The sequence below is a fragment of the Dasypus novemcinctus genome, chromosome 9 (assembly GCF_030445035.2).
Source record: "Dasypus novemcinctus isolate mDasNov1 chromosome 9, mDasNov1.1.hap2, whole genome shotgun sequence".
Taxonomy (NCBI): domain Eukaryota; kingdom Metazoa; phylum Chordata; class Mammalia; order Cingulata; family Dasypodidae; genus Dasypus; species Dasypus novemcinctus.
In genome coordinates, this window is record NC_080681.1 from 92,017,432 (window position 1) to 92,036,808 (window position 19,377).

At 40.6% G+C, this 19,377-nt stretch overlaps 1 protein-coding gene across 1 annotated transcript in view; it reads right to left on the bottom strand.

Moving 5' to 3' along the window:
• Positions 1-8,122: 8,122 nt before the first annotated feature.
• RIMKLA (ribosomal modification protein rimK like family member A) overlaps positions 8,123-19,377 on the bottom strand; it is a 35,102-nt gene continuing 23,847 nt past the window's right edge. The window contains exons 4-5 of the mRNA XM_004477414.4: positions 17,715-17,918; positions 8,123-15,961 (exon numbers count right to left, since the gene is read on the bottom strand). Coding sequence (XP_004477471.1) covers positions 15,471-15,961; positions 17,715-17,918 — 695 coding nt within the window. The 3' untranslated portion in view covers positions 8,123-15,470. The remainder of the gene's footprint in view (positions 15,962-17,714; positions 17,919-19,377) is intronic.

The following is a 19,377-nucleotide window of genomic DNA, read 5'->3' on the forward strand; positions in this document are numbered from 1 at the left end:
ACCCAGAGGAGAGGGGAGAGAGGAGTGGACCCTGCAATGTGCCTGATTGCCCACAGCTGAGCTCAGGGAGAAAGTGAGCATGGAGCAGGTGGCAGAGGCCCACAGAGCCACCATTTTGCCTTACCACATGGCAGGAGTTCAGGATTACCATCTGAGATGGCATCTCTAATGATGCCTTGATTTGGACATTTTCACAACCTTAGAACCATATGATTTTTAACCTAATAAATTCTCATTGTAAAAGCCAACCCATTTCTGATATGTTGTTTCAAGAAGCTTTTAGTAAACTAAAACACCCCTTTTCTCTCTTTTCCTTCTCCCATATCTATCCCCTCTTCTCTTCACCCCTGAATTCCTGTTCATAAATCCTTCTGCATTGAGTATATTTATAATATTTATTGTTTCTATCCTCCTGGTTATGGGTCATAATTTGCTTTTTCATTCTAGTAATTTTTCAGTGGATGCTCTTACTGTGAATGTCACATTGTTGAGTGTCTGCATTTTTTTTTCCTCCTTTACAGGATGTTGTTGAAGATTTTTTTGGCAGGCAGATTTTCTTCATATACTTCAACCTAAATGACAGTATTACAACAGTTTGAATACAGAAGTAAATATAATCCAGCTGTTGTTAAATCAGACATTAAATAGATTTGCAAAAAATGTAATAACAGTGTTTAGTTTTCTGGCTGCTAAGCCAAATACCATACAATGGATTGGCTTAACAAAAAGATATCTATTTCTCATGTTTTCAGAGGCTAAAAGGCTTGCTTCCTCCCAGCATTGGAGCATTCTGGCTGGCCAGCAGTCCTTGGGTTCCTTGGCTTTCCTATCTCATGGCCATGTCCTCTCCTTTCTCTTCTGTGTTCTATTGGCTTCCAGCTTCTGGCTCTTCCCCATGGCTTTCTTTCACTATTTTTGAATGTCTCTGCTTATAAAGGACTGCACAAAATTGGAGTAAGACCCAACCTCATTCATTTGGGCCACACCTTAACTAAAAATACATCCTCAAGAGATTCAATTTACAATGGAGTCATATCCATAAGAATGGGATTAAAATTAAGAACGTTTTTTTCCTGAGGTGCATAATTTAACCTACTGCAAACACCATTTCTTTCACTAAACTTTTGTTTTATTTTGGGAAATAGAATTTTTATGTGCTCTTTATGGTAAAGCGTAGCAGTTTGTTACTTCTAAGTGAATTAATATTTTAACTTTCTTAATTTCAATATGCTAAATATTGACAGATATAACCTATTTTTTAAAAAAGAAGCTCTTTGGAGTCCTCAGTAGTTTTTATTTAAAGATTTATTTTATTTATTTCTCCCCACCCCCACCCCCGTTCCCCCCATTTTGTGCTCTCTGTGTCCATTTGCTGTGTGTTCTTCTTCTGAGTCTGCTTATATTCTCATTAGGCAGCTCCAGGAACCGATCCTGGTACTTTCAAGAGTGGGAGAGAGGCAATTACTCTCATAGTACATCAACTCCCTGTTCTGCTTTGTCTTCTTATTTTTTTTTTTTTAAGATTTATTTATTTATTTAAATCCCCTCCCTCCCCTGGTTGTCTGTTCTCTGTGTCTATTTTGCTGCATCTTGTTTCTTTGTCCGCTTCTGTTGTCATCAGCGGCAGGGGAAGTGTGGGCGGCGCCGTTCCTGGGCAGGCTGCACTTTTCTTTCGCGCTGGGCAGCTCTCCTTACGGGGTGCACTCCTTGCGCGTGGGGCTCCCCTATGCGGGGGACACCCCTGCATGGCAGGGCACTCCTTGCGCGCATCAGCACTGCGCATGGGCCAGCTCCACACGGGTCAGGGAGGCCCAGGGTTTGAACCGCGGACCTCCCATGTGGTAGACGGATGCCCTAACCACTGGGCCAAGTCCGTTTCCCATATGTTTTCTTATTTTCTCTTGGCATCGGCTGGTACTCCTGCATGGAGCAGCTTTCCCACGCTGGGTGGCATTCCCACACGGGGGCATTCCAGTGTGGGCTGGCAATCCGTGTGGGCCAGTTCACTGCATGGGCCAGCTTGCCCTCACCAGGAGGCTGTGGGCATCGAACCCTGGACCTCCTATATGGTAGGCAGGAGTCCAATTGGTTGAGCCACATACGTTTCCCCTCAGTAATTTTATTTAAGAGTATAAAAGGCTAGTAGACTAGAAAGTTTGAGAATCACTGGTCTAGGGCTAGCTTAGCTTTAATATGAAGGTGTGAGCCTTCTGTGGTATTTACTGATTGCCTCAAGTGTTCAGTGACATCTCTACTCTTGCTGGATGGAATTCCAATGTCTCTTAGCCTTAGGTGAGATTGGGAACAGTTCAGATTATACCTCCCTGGCAGCTGTGCTTTGTCCAGCTGTGTGGAGATTCACCCTGCACATGTGCAAATTAATATTCAGCCAAACCTTAAGTATATTTGTAAGCAAATTTCTAGAATTCTTTCTCTGTGCAGCTTCTTCCTCACTGGCATAAAGATTTCCCATATACCTTTTATGCACATCTGCCAGTGTTAACATTTTCACTATATTTGCTTTATCATTTTCCCTCTATAGGTACATTTTTTTCTGAACCTTTTGAAAGTAAGTTGCAGGCATAACACCCTTTTATCCCTCAGTATTTCAATGTGTATTTTCTGAAAACAAGGGCATTCTCTCCTATATCTGCTTCCCCTCTCCTACTTTTAACAGCACAATCAACAGGATCAGGAAATTAACATTGATATAATATCAGATAATACAATACAGAGCTTACTTGTATTTTACCAATTGTCTCAGTAATGTTCTTTATAGCAAAAGATATTGCAGGGACAGATGTAGGACATTATATATCCTGCCATAACTCACTGAATGGACTGGGGGAGAGTGTAAACTGCAATGTAAACTATAATCCATGCAGAGTAGCAGTGCTCCAAAATGTATTCATCAAATGCAATGAATGTGCCACATTGATAAAAGAGGTTGTTGATGTGGGGGGGGTAGTGGGTTATATGGGAACCTCTTATATTTTTTAATGTAACATTTTGTGTGATCTATGTATCTTTAAAAAAAAAAAAGACAATAAAATTTTTTGTTTTCAAAAAAATTTTTTAAAAAACAAAGAAAATCCCTGGTCAAGCAGTGCATTCAGTTGTCATGTCTCTAAAGTCAAAGGTGACTTTAGATGTGACACAACAAACTGCTACTCAAAATTTTCTGGCTTATCTCATGAGAGGTCAGTCAAAATTTTTCTAACATATCAAGTAGGAAGGTCCTTTGATAGAACTAAAGATCTGTGATTAACTGAGAGTACAGTAGATCAAAGGCTGGCAGAAGAGTGGTTATCTTGGAAGAAATCTCTTCCCTGATTTGGAAAAACCTATAGTGAAAGAAGCAGCTGAAGGAAAAACAATGAAGTCTGAACAAACAGCAGTAGATACCAGCATGAGAGGCAGGTCGGTACAAGCAGCACAAAAGCTGGAAGCATCACAAAGGAAGACCATGGAACCTTGAAAAATAGAAGGATGATATTTCATGGCCTTATTCCTTGAGGGGAGGAAATCCTAATATCAGTTGTGTTGCCTCTTATATTTGGGAAGTTGTCTGTAGCCTCCCTAAAGATCTCTTCACTGGTGTCCGTTCAGCACTGTCTCTGCAAGAGCCACTGTCAAGATACTGGGAGGTGTGATCCCCACCCTTTCCAAAATACCTCCTACCCCACCAAATACACTGGTGTGCAATGGCGTCAAATGTAGTTCTTTTTGAGACAACTGGGGGAATTTGAATGTCAGTTAGGAATTAATGTTGATTTTGTCATAAGTGGTAAAGGCTTGAGGAAATGTCTCTCCTTCTCCTCCTCCTCTTACTCTTTCTCCTTCTCATTTTAATGATGCACCCCCAAGGTATAGTGGGAGAAAAGATAGATGTGTAGAATTTGTTTAAAATGCTTCAAGGAAAGAAATGGAGAAATGAAGTAAAAATAGAAAATGTTGATAATTTTACAATCTGGGAAATTTGTTAAACTATTCTCTCTACTTCTGTGTAGTTTGAAAATGTTCATACAAAAAAAAAAAAAAAAAGAAGAAAGACATATAGGTCACATTTCCCAGTGTTTGCATTGAAGGACATTATGAATGGGACTGCATAGTGTTATACCCCAAATCAGCCTTGTCTGCTACAATCAAGCATTTTCCTCTTGACTCTTTTATCTCCATTTCAGGTTCTGACCTTCAGAGATTAGAAGCATCTTTAGTTCAAGGGGTTCAGGCTTGGTACTGACCATAGGATAGTTGCTAAAAAGTCTTATCACTGTTTTTCCCGGGAAGCTTCTTGAAATGTCATGCAAATACAAGTTCTGATGGCCCAGCCTGACCTGTCATAGTTCCTCAGGTAGGTACACAGCTTTCTTCAATCCCCAGGGACTTTTACTGTACCACATAGCCATTTTTAATAGCTTTCTGCTCTCACTTGTTATTTGAATCTTAATTCAAATGTCAGTCCAGGAGAGCATGCTGAGAAGGCCTGTGACAAGCTCATACCATCTGCATTAGTATTTCCCTCCATCATCTTGACAGTTGAGAGTTGGCAGTACTACAATTCAGAAAGCACTCTGTGTTTGAAAGAAAAATTATGCTTTTTCAGATTGCAGCTGGGTATGGGCTTTCTCCTCATTTTATGATAGGAAAATAATAAAATGTAGATTCAGCACGTGGTTCCTATATAGAAAGAACAACCAAAAGACACAAAGTTTTGGAGCCCCGCCCTAATCAAGATCGCTGAGTGAAATGCTTTAGGGGTTTGTTCTCCCACAGAGGCTTTGAGCAGCCAAAAACAACTGTCAGAAACATCTTTCTCAGGGTTCCAGAAAACACTCAGAGGGTTGCAGTAATAGGGCAATGGCCAAATCAAGAAAAAGCCTTCTTAAAAGTGGTAGGATCTCATGGTGCCATGGCTGGCTTCTCCCCAACTCCTCACTGACTCCGTGTAAGTCAGCCTGTGTTCCCATGTGGAGCAGCCAACAGGATGGCTCTTGTGCACATATTCCTGGCCCAAACTGTCTGGTGGTGACATAAGGGACTTGTTGTCCCAGAACTTTCCCTGTGTGTAGAAAGCAGCTCATGGAACTCTCTTACAGGACGTAGGGGAAGAGTAGTCAAGTCATGCTGTCTAGGACAAGGGATTGCTGGCTGTAGGATGTAGAGTGCAGTGCCAAACTGTGAGGAAACTCTTTCCTAGGAAAAAGGAGACGTTGTAATTGTGTAAATGAAGGAATTCCCAGGGCCACACATGAATGGGCAAGACAAGATGCCTGCACAGAAAGGATCAGATAGGTCCCTAAGCTTTGGCATGAAGTTATTCTCATCAACCCATTGTAAGGATAAGACCCAAAGGAGTGCACTTGCACAGGTCAATCTATAAAGACTGGGCAGTGTGTTTTCTTTTTATTTCTCTCTCTTTTTTTTTTTTTGTTAGTACCTGGCATTCAAGGAAAACTGTCATAACACTAGACGAATAAGTTTAAGGAACAGACACCTTAGAGATTACATTTCATCAACAACACATTAATATATCAAAATGTCCAGGTTTCAACAAAAGATTATAAAACATACAAAGAAACAGGAAGGCAAAGGAAAAGAGTAAAGCATTAAAAACCATCAATGAGGGAGGGCAGACCTGGGACATACCAGACAAAGACTTTTAAAAAATGCTAAATATGCTCAAAGAGCTAAAGGAAATCACTGACTAAGAACTAAAGGAAATCAGAAAAATGATAGATAAAATATAAACAAAATATCAACATAGAGATGGAAATTATGAAAAGGAACCAAACAGAGGTGAAGACCACAGTAATTAAAAATTAGCAACAATAGATTGGAGCCAGCAGAAGAATCAGTGAACAAAAAAATTAAAATAATAAAAAATAAAACAGTAATAAAAAACAAAACAAAATAATTTTTAAAAAAGAATCAGTGAATGAACTTGAAGATAAGACAATTGACATCATACCATCTGAGGAACAGAAGGAAGAAAGAATGAAGAAAAGTGACAGAGCCTGAGGACTCTGTGAGATACCATCAAGGATACCAATATATCCATTGTGGAAGTCCCAGAGGAGAAGAAAGAGAAAAAGAGGCAGAGGGAATACATGAAGAAATGATGGCTGAAAACTCCCTAAATTTAATGAATATACACAATCAAGACAATCAATGAAATCTAAAGGGGATAAACCAAACTAGACCCATACTGCAGCATATTATAATCAGACTGTCAAATGCCAAAGATAAAGAGAGAATTCTGAAAGCCACAAGAGAGAAGCAACATGTCCAGTACAAGGGAACCTCGATAAGGTTAAATGCTGATTTCTCATCAGAAACCCCGGAGGCAAGAAGGCAGTGGGAAAGTGAAAAGTTGCCCCTTAAGAATTCTATATCTGGCCAAGCAGTCTTTCAAAAATGAGGGAGAGATGAAGACATTCCCAGATAAAATCTGAGGAATTTCATTACCACTAGACCAGCCCTACAAGAGATGCTAAAGAGTTCTGCAAGTTGGAAGGAAAGCACAGACAATAAATCAAAGTCCTTTGAAGAAATAAAGATCTCTGGAGAGGGTAACTACATGGGTAAATATAAATGCCAGTATGTACTTCTGGTTTGTAACTCCACTTTTTACTTCCTACAGGATCTAAAAGGCAAGTGCATAAAATGTAATGATAAATCAGTGGTTTGGGACTCATAAGGTAAAAACATGTAATTTGTGACAGCTAGCGCATGGGAACATTGTCTATACTATTGAAGTTAAATTGGTATCAAAGCAAGTGATAGTGTTACAGCTTTAGGATGTTAAATTTAAGCCTCATGGTAACTACAAAGAAAATATTTGGAGAGTATGCAAACTCATATAAAAAGAAATTTAGAGTACAGGTTGCCAGGGGTGGGGTCCAGGGTGAAAGGGGAGTTAATACATAATGAGTGAATGTTTTTTTTTTTTGAGGAGATAAAAAATTTTAATAATGGAAGGTGATGAGGTATCACAATATTGTGAATGTGATTAATCCCACTGAATGGTATGCTTGGGAATGGTTAAGATGGGAAACATTTATGTTGTATGTATGTTTCCACAATTTAAAAATAAGGAAAAGGGGAAACAGACTTGGCCCAGTGGTTAAGGCGACCATCTACTACATGGGAGGTCCACAGTTCAAACCCCGGGCCTCCTTGACCCGTGTGCAGCTGGCCCATGCGCAGTGCTGATGTGCGCAAGGAGAGCCCTGCCATGCAGGGGTGTCCCCCATGTAGGGGAACCCCACGCGCAAGGAGTGCGCCCCGTAAGGAGAGCCGCCCAGCGCAAAAGGAAGTGCAGCCTGCCTAAGAATGGTGCCACCCACACGGAGAGCTGACACAAGATGACACAACAAAAAAAGACACAGATTCCCGTGCCGCTGACAACAGAAGTGGACAAAGAAACAAGATGCAGCAAATAAGACACAGAGAACAGACAACCAGGGCGGCGGGGAGGAGAAATCAATCAATCAATAAATCTTTAAAAAAATAAAATAAAGTAAAAATAAGAAAAAGAAAAAGAAAGAACAACTAAAGACACAATAACAATTAAATGCAATACATGATCCTGGATGGGACATAGCAAGGGAGGAGAAAAAGTTCAAAGTTACTGTATTGGGACATATGAAAAATTGGAATATAGACTTTCAGCTTTATATTAATGCTAAATTGCTTGAACTTGATAACTCTACTAAAGTGGTTACATTAAGCAAATATCCTTGTATCCGGCAGCATTAACTATTAAAGGAGGGTGGTGTATTCAGTGGGCATGCAAGTGTTCAGAAAGTGTGTTGATGGATGGATGGATGGATGGATGGATGGATAGGTAGGTAGGTAGGTAGATAGATAGATAGATAGATAGATAGATAGATAGATAGATAGATAGATAGATAGATAGATAGATAGGTGGGTATGGCAAATGTGGCAAAAAGTTAAAATTTATGGATTTGGGTAACTAGGGGAGTGGGAGTATGCTGGAATTTTCTGTATGGATTTTGTAGTTTTTTTTGGTAACACTCCTGTAAGTTTTAGCATATTTCAAAATAAGAAGTTTTTTTAAAAAGACAATGTTTTGGGTAGAAAAGCAAACAAAGCATTCTGTTCCAGAGTAATAGTTTTAATAAAAATTTTTAAAAACCCAGCAAAGCAATCATTTATAAATTATTTCTTCCCTGTTGGAAAAGTTAACATTGCTCCTGCTACACAACTGTCTTGGAAATGAGCTGTTTTGTTGCCTTGTTAAGATATATTCTTTACAGCATATTTTCATTTTGCCAGTTAGTCTCTTGAAACCTATAAACCACTTTCCTGGAGAGAACTTAGCAGAGGTATATCCTCACAGGAGAGACTGTACCTCACAACTACTGCATAAGGTAAGCTGTAAACTAAACAGGTTTCTCATGTGTGAAAAACAACGAAGTGAAACAAGGGAAGCAGAGAAGCACAGTGTTTTCTTTTACTCCAAGTCAGTTCTGTCTATACCAGGACTCTTTCTTCTGAGAAATTCATCATACATGCTAGCTCCCTGGAACTCTAAAATGTTTCAGTGCTCATATGTATCAATTTCTTTTCTCTGTCACGCAGTGGCAGTGGTACACTGACAAATGTTTAACAGTCAGCTCTTTAGGAAGAAAACTTGATACGTAGTGTTGGCCAATTTCTGTGGTGTAGATTTCACAGATTTCTGTGGCCAATTTCAAACTACTAACTTGACCTCACTGAACAGCAGAGATAGGGAGATAGGAAGAAAGGAAAAAAGGTGCAGTAGCACACCATTATATAGTATTTTCACTAAACAAATACAAGAAATGTAAATAGCCACAAGAGCATAGATAATAGTAAAATAATTAGGAAGTATTTATTACCTTTGTTTTTAATATACTTTATTTAATTGTAGGTTTATATAATTTAATTTTTAACAATGGCTGTGTTTAACAACTGGCTTGTAAAAGTCCTGAAAATTGTGGTCAACTCTCATGGACCAATATGAGCTGGCTCTAGCACACCGCTGAGCTCTGGAGACCAGAGTTGTAGGGAGATGGGAATAAACAAATCCAGCCACCTACCTAGTCAGCCGTTCACAAGAACTTATTAGTACTTTCCCTTGAGGGAGATGGGCATTGTTCCTTCTTAATGGATTCTGGGAGCCCCACTCAGGACGGGCCCAGGACAGCAGTTTTAGCTGCCCTGCTGGCTAGTACCCCATCTGATCTCAGAACTGTTGTCCCTGCCAAGTCCAGATGGTGCTGTTGGCTTCTCAAGAGTTCCCCCACACAACCCCCAGCCTCCCGGAGCCTTCCACACTCTCCTCACCCTCTGTTGACAGATATAATTCAAGTCCCTGGCACCCTCTCCTTTCATTTGAGGCAAAGCCAGCAAACCCAATAAAGAAAGAGACCAAAAAACCAGGTGCTAAATCATCCAAGGTCAGGCTGTTCATTAGTCTTCCAGCCTCCCAGTTGTCCAAGGCAGTCTTTCCTCCAAGAGTTTTCTAAGTCAAATACATCTCCTTACACCCTAGCATTATAGAACCTCAGGGATGGACAGACATTCCAGTCATCAAGCTCAAACCACAGCATGCTTGAGCAGACACAAACCCTACCCCCATCGTCAATTTTTCCCAGCTGTAAAGCTGCTATGTGCAGCTTTTGTCCCCTGGCAGTGAGCCATGATTATGAAAAGGAGCTATTTGCGATTGCCAACAATGGAGGAAGTAGGAGGAAAGCAACTTGCTGAAAAGCAGGCATGTGGTTAAGTGTTTCACATTCATGATTGTGTATACCACATTTATAGGTGAGGCAACTAAGGTTCATTGAGATTAAGTGATTTTTCCCTAGGTTACACAAGCTCTAAGTTATTTGAGTCAAGGTTTGAACTGAGTCTGCTTCAAATAGATGCCATTTACATTAGACTGTGCTGCCTTACATAAGACATGACCCTGACAGCCAGTGACAAACACACGATAACGTGTTTGTTATCATTCCTGGCTACTGTAGTGGAATGAAAATCATATCACCTTAAGAGATGGTACCACAGTTCCTCCTGAGGCAGTGCCATCTGTTATTTAGGAAAATGCCTTTAATAAGCCACCTTTGGTAGAAGGTTAAGTCTTGAAGGTAAAGAAGTTGGCAGAATCAAATTAAGAAAAGGAATGGCTATATTGCTGTACCTGAGAACATAAATGGATTTGGTTTGTCCTAAAGAAGGGAGAGACAGGAACCATGTGGGGGTGGAGGCTGAGTGAAGGTACATTGGTAGCATATTAAAAGGCCATTTAGTGAATCAGGATGCCATGTTTGAATCACTGCAATGTCTTTCATTTTCTCTCACATTATAGAAACATATACACACAGCCTCACCTGAATTTTGGTGTGTGTGAAAATGGGAGAAGGAACTGAGCTTCATGTCTCAGCTGATGCAGGGCAGGGTTAAGACAACACTGTTGCTTGAGATACAGTAGTGGAAGTCTGAAGACAGTAGTGACTGCAAAATATAAGTCCCTTGGAAATCACAGAAATGCAAATGCTCAGATCTAAATTCCAGAGTTCTCAGACTTGTCTAAATGTGAAGGGGCAGGGAGTCCTCAGCTGACATATGGCATATGGGCTACAGTTGGGAAGAATCTATGCCTAGTGGCTGGCTACCAGGGGGCCTGAGGGCCTGAAAGTCAAATGAAACTTTTGGCCTTTGGTGATTATTACAATTGGAACATGTATCAAACAGGATTCTCTCTCAGGTGGGCCCAATGAGAAGTTTGGGGACTTCAAACTCTTGGCCTCCAAGACATTCCACAGTGAGGTAACATCAGCCACATTGGGAATGGCAAGCCTTTCAGTCCTTGGCATTGTCCTTCTGTCATATCTTGGCATTGTCCTTCTGATGGTATGGGGTAGGACTAATTGTCCTTGGCTGGTCTAAAAAAGGCATAGGCCATAAGTCAATTTGCACCATAGGTATCTCAAACTTGTCTTTGGGAGATCTCACCTAAAAGCCATCCAAGAGCTGAATCATTCATTGTTGGCACATCAGTACCATGTTGATGCAGAGGAGAGGCTCATCAGAAGGTGAATCCAGGTAGGTCCATGATGGCAACAGTACCAGACCTCATGGAAGAACAGAGCCACCTTTGGCAGTATGCTAAATTAGATGGGGAGTCGGATTGCCTGAGTATGAGTCCCAGCCTTGTTGACTAGCTAAGTGATCTTGGCCTCTGAGATTCAGATTCCCCATCTGTAAAATGGTGGACTGGAGGACTCTCCAAGTGCTGCTATTCTCTGTGGCACTAGAGGTGGCACCAGTGTTGCCTCATAGCTCCTTTGACCATGAAATGGCAGAAGGAGGTTACCAAATAGGGTTGGGATGGCAGTGCAGGACCTAGAATCACCAGCAAGAAACCATACCTGGAGGAAGAAATTGACAGGTTTGAAGGAGGAAAGTCCTTCTACTCAGCTGCGTGAGTTTTAGAAAGGAGGCTGGAGAGTCTAGTCATAGACTTAGAATAGAGGCATAATCCATTTTTAGGAAAGGATTTTAAAAATATTCTTGGGAGGGATGGTCATCCAGGTAAAACCATTTTTAAGCAATGATCTGTTCCAGTCTTGAATTTCAGAGGCAGAGTGAAAAACAGCACCAGGCTCTCTATTAGCCCCAGATTGAAGAACACTAACTTCAGGCACAGTGACAAAGAAGGCCGTTGTCAGGAGCCCTGCCCAAAACATCTGTACGGACTAATGGCGAACAGAAGCCTCACCTCCAGTGCAAAGCAAAGTATTAAGTGAAGTGACTTGTTTGACAGACATTGGATTCACTCTCAGACCTGGCTTCTTAAACTCACCTCAGAGAGCTGTGGCTTTGAGCTTATATGTGCATTTTATTGTGGACTATTAACTTCGGGAATGGTCAACTGTTTCTTGGGTGATCCTGGAACTCTCAGTCTTTACTTAATTTGTATTCAGAGTTTTCTCTCAAGACCAGAATTCATGAGGATTTAAAAGAAGGGATGAGGTATGCCTCTCCTGCTTCTGGATGGATGGGAATTCATGCATCTCATTATCTTTATGCAGAATAACTTTATAGAGCCCTACCTCTAATTAATAGATGGTCACGCTTCTTTCATTTCACAAGGGCTATTTCTTCCTCCTTCCCATTGGAATGCCAAATGATCCCAGTTTCTTATTTCTTCCATTAAAATGTCACAGAATTATCCCAGACATTCTCCCTTCCCCTTCCTCTTTACCCCACCGTCAGATCTCATGGACTCCCCTTTGCTGGGAGCAATGAATCTGCAAATGTGACACAACACTAATGGCTTATGATTCACTTATTTTGCTTATCAGATCCTAAAGATGTAAAGCCTCAAATCTACATTCTGGTGACTTCACAGTGCCCAGCAATTGGACAGATAGCATGAAGACATTTTTCCCAAGGTCAGAATCATATATATTCTCAGCGAGTGAACTACTGGCATTCAAGTTTTGACCAGTTTCAAGATGCAGCTACAAAATAATGGGAGGCCATATACAGACACTGAAATCTATGTTACATAAGGAAGTCTTTGTTAGTTGATAGAGGAGAGTCAAGGGTCTTAGGTAAGATATAATACATCCAGAAGGCTGTTTGAATACACTAAAAGCCTTTCTCTTTGCAGGTCAAAGCTTCCCTGGCTGGAAGTAAGGCCTCTGAGAAGCTGCATTCCTTTTTCAGGGCCCCTACCACTGTTTAGTATGCTATTGCCAAGAATTCATGGCCTCTTTCTTTCTTAACTCCCTCAAAGGAGGAGTGATGGCAAACTTACAAAACCAGATGTGGGAGATCTTTTACCCACATTATGCAGTCTCATCCTGTGAGTCTCATTAACTCACTGCAACCTTAAAGCACATCCAAGAGGTAAGTACAATAGCATTTCCTCTATCTGAAGAATGGAAAAAATGGAGGCACAGATTCCATGCAATCTGTAAAAGGCCAATCAGCTGTTTAGGGGGCAAGCCAGAGCCAGATCTGACTAAGTCTGTCCCCCTTGTTCTTTTCAGCAAGCTTTATAGGCAGCTGTGGCAAGTATGGTCCAGCCTCCTGGCTGAGGCTCACTGGGCCCACAGCCAGGCTGTGGTATGGGCAGTCCTGGAGGAGGCTATGGTCCATCTGTGACCCAGCTTTCTCTGCTTCTAGACAGGGTCAGGTTCCAGGTGATTATGCCAAAGACTACAGATGTCACTGGCAGCTGGGAAATGGACCACTTTTGGCAAAGGAATTTGGAAGCACTATTTAACGGCTCTATTCAGTATGGGCCCTGCTAGCATCCTTTTATATAAAGTGGGGAGACGAGGTTTACACTGAACAGTGGAAATGAGTGAATGCAGCTTCCAGAAGGGCATTGCTTATTCAGATGTTTAGGTAGAAAACATCCAGTCAATTCCAGTGAGACCAGACCCCAAATTATCCTCCTTCTAAGCCCACCCTGAGTGGTAAAGATAAGATACATGCCTTAACTTATATAAAGGTGATGTATTAACATTTTTCTATTGTAAAAGACACATTACTAGAGTTACAGTTCAGTTGCATGCACCCTAAGTTGGACTGCATTTAAACTACAACTGTGTAGTGTGACATCTCCATTACATGGTGCCAAACATTCTTCAACTGCACAACTGTTACTTGGTGATATCTGATTTTAGCCACAATATTTTAAAAGCCAATTTCTATTTAAATGTGTTGTGAAAAAAATGTAATAGTTAGACTTTATACATATTTTTCATTTACAGCAGAATAAGATGTGTATGAAATATTGTACAGGAATTTATACACCCAAATGGGTGCTGTTGCCTTCAAAGTAGTCACCTTGGGAAGATGTATGTTTATTTTAGTGAAACTGACCTTACTCAGAACATTTCTAGAAACTTCTTTGGAAACTGTCCTCTTGAAAGTTTTCTTGATGTTGGCAAATTTTTACCCTTTAAGGAGAGATTTCTTTTTTTGAGGGATGATTGAAAAAAAATAGTCAAAGAACATTAGGAAATAAGTCTGATAAACAAAATGAGTGATGAAGCTTGGGACTACTTCTGGTATAAAAACAAGATCTGACTATAAAGTTGTGAGGCCTCTTTCTTTGCATGGCTTCAAAGATAACCCCAAAGAGGAAGTCTGAATGTTCTTGGCACATGTGGCAATACAGTTCAGGAATATAGTCTCCCAAGAAAATAACTTGAATTATGGTGTTATGGTAACTCTTGAATGCATATGTTCTTTCCATATATTTGGTTAAAAAGGTAGCCTTGCTCATTTAGTCATATTTTGTATAACCAGAAATGGAAAATTCCATCTGCGTGAATTCTCCTAAGAGATCATCATCTACTACTTAAAGAGTTAAAATGAAAAGCACTTGGTGCCATGGGTACATTAGCCCCCCAAAATGTGCAATCAGTAATTCCTGATACCTGAATCTCCCCAGTTTGGAAAAATGGGTAAAGACAGGTCTCTAGAGCCAAGGGATTGGAGTGTGTTTCCAATGGCTCTCTCTATCTAATAGGCCCACAAAGCCATCTCATACAATAAACCCTCCTACAAGTAAGCAGTACTCAAAGTTTCAGTAAAGAAAGGGGAAGACTAATTATCTTTCCATGTGTCCATTGAAAAGAAAGTCTATGGGGTTGGACTTTAGTCCACATTTAAGAAATAAAGTGTGCGGCCACTAGCTCATTGAAGTGCATTTCCAGCTGAGGCCAAAGGCAGCAAAGGTGCAAGAGGCTGCTGGCATTAGTGAAAGCAAGCAGGGTCTATAAATCAGGAGTGGCAAAGCAATTTGTAGAAAGCTCCATTTAAAAGCAGGACGTTTGCTAACCAGAGAAGTCAAAGGACATTTAATCTTACTTTCTACAAAGTGCTTCCTTTAAAATGCTAATGAAGAAGCTCCCTAAAACACTACATCCTGAAGATCAGCGAAATATGGTCAAGATGGCGACTGATGGGGAACAGAGATGAAATCTCTAGTAGTGTTTAAATTGTGTATTCCCCAAGCATCATACACATACTTAATGAAGAGAACATTACTGCAGTCATATTCCACCTCTTCTGTGCATGCCCCATCTCGAGGTTGTGTTAGAGAACAGGGTTTCCAGGAGCCATTCTGATTTAATGGGCTCTACTGCTAAAAGCCAGAAGCAGCGACAGAGTCAGCGCCTTAGAGTCAGCCGTAAGTAACATCCAAGTGCTTGCAGCAGACATCGGTCTCAAATCAATCATTCGGGATGTTGCTCTTGGTGAATGTTTTTATACTAGTCATTGTAAAAACCACAAAGCCAGGCCATTTGCTTAAATCATCGTTAGAATGCTGAGTGCTCAGATGGGATTTCTAGTTTCTGTGCAAATGAAATCACACTAGTCCAGATTTTATTCACTCAAAATTACTAGGGAAGCTGTAGGATTTGGTTTAAATGCTGCCAAAAAGCAGGAATTCACTTAAGTTTTAATTCCGAAGCAATCCTGTTGTTGATATTGTAGCCGGGTTCTGGCAGTATGGGGGGCGGGGCCCCCGTTGTGCTTGCTGAGGAATCCCGGATCTCTCCCAGTTCAGGCTCACTCTCGCTAGAGGTAGACCCGTTGTTAAGGGTGTAGACGCTCTCTGGAACTCCCTGAGCTGAAGCACAGCCATCTGGCTCCTTCTTCTCCCTGGGACTCGACAGTCCTGGGAGGAGGGCCATCTTTTCAGTCTGCCTAGTTGGCAGCAAGGACATGGTGTAGTCTGCAATGATCCCTCCCACATCTAAGTTGCATGCCTGGTCGAATGCGAGGAAACCCACGTTGGCGTTTGCCTCGCACACCACAAAAGAGCCGTCATCCATGATGAGGAGATCAATGCCACAGAAGTCCATGCCCAGGATATTGGACACCTGAATAGCCAACTGCTTGCCTTGTTCTGTCAGTGGGCACATGACGCCCACACCACCTGTGGGGAAAGCACAGTATAACAGTGACAATGCACCCAGAGTAAGAGTCAGTTCTTTAAGCAAATCATTAAATCTGTTTGAATAAGGGCTGGGGGAATGCTGACGAGGGGCAGCCAGACAGGCATTCTCATTATTCTCAAAAGGTTCAGATGAAACTCAGGAATAAAGATGTACACTAGAATAACAACTATACAAAAAATACATATATGGTTACAAGTAAATATTGGAAAGAATGATACCAAAATATTAACAGTGATTATCTCTTGTTGGTGGAATCAATGAAAATATGTTTTTCATTAGACTTTTCCGTACTGTCCAAATTTTCCACATTAAGAACATATGTCTCTTATGACCAGAACAAAAACATTAACTTATTTTTTTAAGAAGAGAAATGGAGAGGGTGTTGAACAAAACCTATACCACAGACAGGGTCTGATTATCCTTACTTGTTAAAAAATTATGACTTCAGACTTAATTCTCTTTCTTTAGTCTCCCTGGAAAGCCCTAAGGCTTGTATTCTCAGGTCCAACCACTGATGTCTTTATCTTAACACTGCCCTTCCGTACCTATTACATTGTATAAGGAAAAGGCTGTAAATTTTTTTAAAACAACCCAGCAAGGTAAGCAACATGGAAAAATTACAAAGCAGTGTGGTTACTAGTTGAAGAATGGATTTTATCAGGTGACTAAAAAAGGCAAAATGGTAACACATAAGGCTCAATACTATGGCAGTACACATCACTCTTGTGAAAATTAGATGAGATAACATGTAAGAGGTTTAGCATTGTATCAATCTGGACCTGGCATTGGCCCTATCACACCACTTTATCACAGTATCTTACCATTATCTGGTTACACGTAATCTCCTTTACTAGACTATAAATTACCTGATGGCAAGGACTCTCTCATTAATCTCAGCATTCCTAACATCTACCATAGAGTCTGCTCATGTCACCTGCTCAAGGAACACTAATGAAAGAACAACTGAATCAGCATCTCAGCCTCTTTGTTAGGCCACTCTTCTGGTGATTTAGGAAATACTGCAGGGTTTTTTTATTTTTGTTTTTTTCCCGTATTACCAATATACCATTCTATTTAATGAAGTTGACAATAGCTTTTTGTGGTGGGGACAAAAATTTACCCACCTCCTGGAACATGCCCATTCCTCACACCAGACAACGCTTCTCAATAGGTTAACAGGATAGGTTTATGAATCAAAACAAAACATAAGCCACAGCTTTCTAATAACATCATACATAAAAGAAAACCAAAAATTTCAATTAAAATATAAAAAGCAGATTACTGTTCTCCTGACACTGTCTTAGGTTAGACTTTCATTATTTCTTGCCTGAGCTGTTGCAACAACTTCCAAACTGATCTCCTTGCCTCTCTGGTATGACTTTAATCTGTCTTCTACCCAGACAGATTTTTTTAAACACTGATCTTCATGCAACTCCTTGTTTAAATCTGACTGCTAAATCCTAACTCCTACAGAATAGTGTTCAAACCTCAGTGACTTGACACTCCTGGCCAGACCTCTGTCACAGCACTTAACACCCATATGCTCCCCTCCTGTTGCTGCTGTAGCACTCAGTTTGTTTCTAATTAATATCTGTGTTCTTGGTACCTAGCAGAGGGTCTGACAAAAGAACGGGGATTTATCCACATATACTGGACAGGTCCAAGCATCCTGATGAAAAGTCCTGGTGGCCTTTGTAACTATCAAATAAATTCTGAGCTTTTATACTGTACCGAGAGAGCAGTTGCTTTGCATTCGTCCATCTGTGGAGCAGCGAAGCATGGAGCCTATCACTTGGCCCCCTACCACCACTACCCGGATATCTTTTCCATGTGATTCTTTCACATACTTCTGGAAGAGGTAGGGTACATCATGGCGGATCAGATGGCAGATGTCTGAGAGGTGATGTTTATCTCTTGCAAGAAAAACAGCTTTGCCTTGAAGAAGACACAGAATAAGCAAAGTAGTTAAGGAAAACTCTGAACACTGTCTACACCATCCTACCTTTCTGTCCCATCAGTCATCTATTTTTTTTTCCTTAAGCTTGCTATGATGGTTTGAAACTATGTGCCCCAGAAAAAAACATGTTTTTAAGCCGAATCCATTCCCATGGCTGTGATCCCTTATAAATAGGACCTTTGGATGAGGCTACTTGAGTGAAAGGATGGCCCTCCTCAATCAGGCTGGGTCTTAATCCTATTATTGAAGTCCCTAATAAATAGAATGAAATTCAGATATAGAGTGAGACGGCCACAAAAGCAGGAAGCTGAAACCAGTGAAACCCCGAAGAGAAGGGAAGGATCAGCAGACACTGCCATGTGCCTTGCCATGTGACGGAAGAGTCAAGGATTGCTGGCAGCTGGCCTTTGGTAAGAAAGCATCTCCTTGATGTTGCCTTGATTTGGATATTTTTCTGGCCTCAAAACCATAAGCAAATAAATTCCCATTGTTTAACCCAACCTATTTCATGGTATTTGCTTTGAGCAGCCTTTTTTCTTTTTTTCTTTCTTTAGGAAACTAAAACACTTGCTTTTCTTTGAGCCCTTCTACTTCTCTGACTTTAGACTCTTGCTTCTTATCATTTGGCCGGTGAACCTTATTTTCTTTTGATTTTCCTCAGATCTTAATAATGTTGACCTTCTCCCCTCTCCCCATTACAACTCTTTTTTTTTTCCAAAATGAAATAATAATATATTCCAGAAACACAAAGAAGAGGCAAAATAAAATCCCAAAATTAAAAAATTCTAAAGATCTGGTCAATTCAATTCCAAAAGCATTTGACTAGCATCTCCTGAGGATGCTAATTAGGCAGGGACCATATCTCACATATTTTTCTATCCACCAAACCTCACATTGGAGTTGGTGTATAGGACAGGTATCAATTGATGTCTACAGAATATAATTAATTGAACATTAGAGGAATTCAAAGTCTAAGTGGAGAGAGACTCAAAAGAGATAACTACAACACAGCATTATATGGCTCTAAGAGCAAAGGTCTAGGCAAACTACTATAGGCACTCAGAGGAGAGAACCCCCCTGACAGATCCTCCTCCTTTTAAATATATGAAATTTATTACTTGGCTATACCCATTTAATTCCCAAAGGAATAGTCTATACTATTACTGAACTCTAGGGAAAGCATTCCTTCTTGAGCCCAAATTCTTAATTTTCTCCTTGAATCATCTATGCTTTTGTAGTTATTTAAATCTGCTTTTTTATTTGCATATTAGTTAACAGCTCTGAGCAGGGCTTCCTGATAGGTTTGGTCTGCAAATCTGACACGTGCATGTCCAGTCTGTTCATTCTTTCCAGCAAATATGGGACAATGAGATGGTTTTCCTAAGTTATGTGTTGCCACATTAAAAGGAGTGGAACCCTTCTGAAGTATTAATAGAG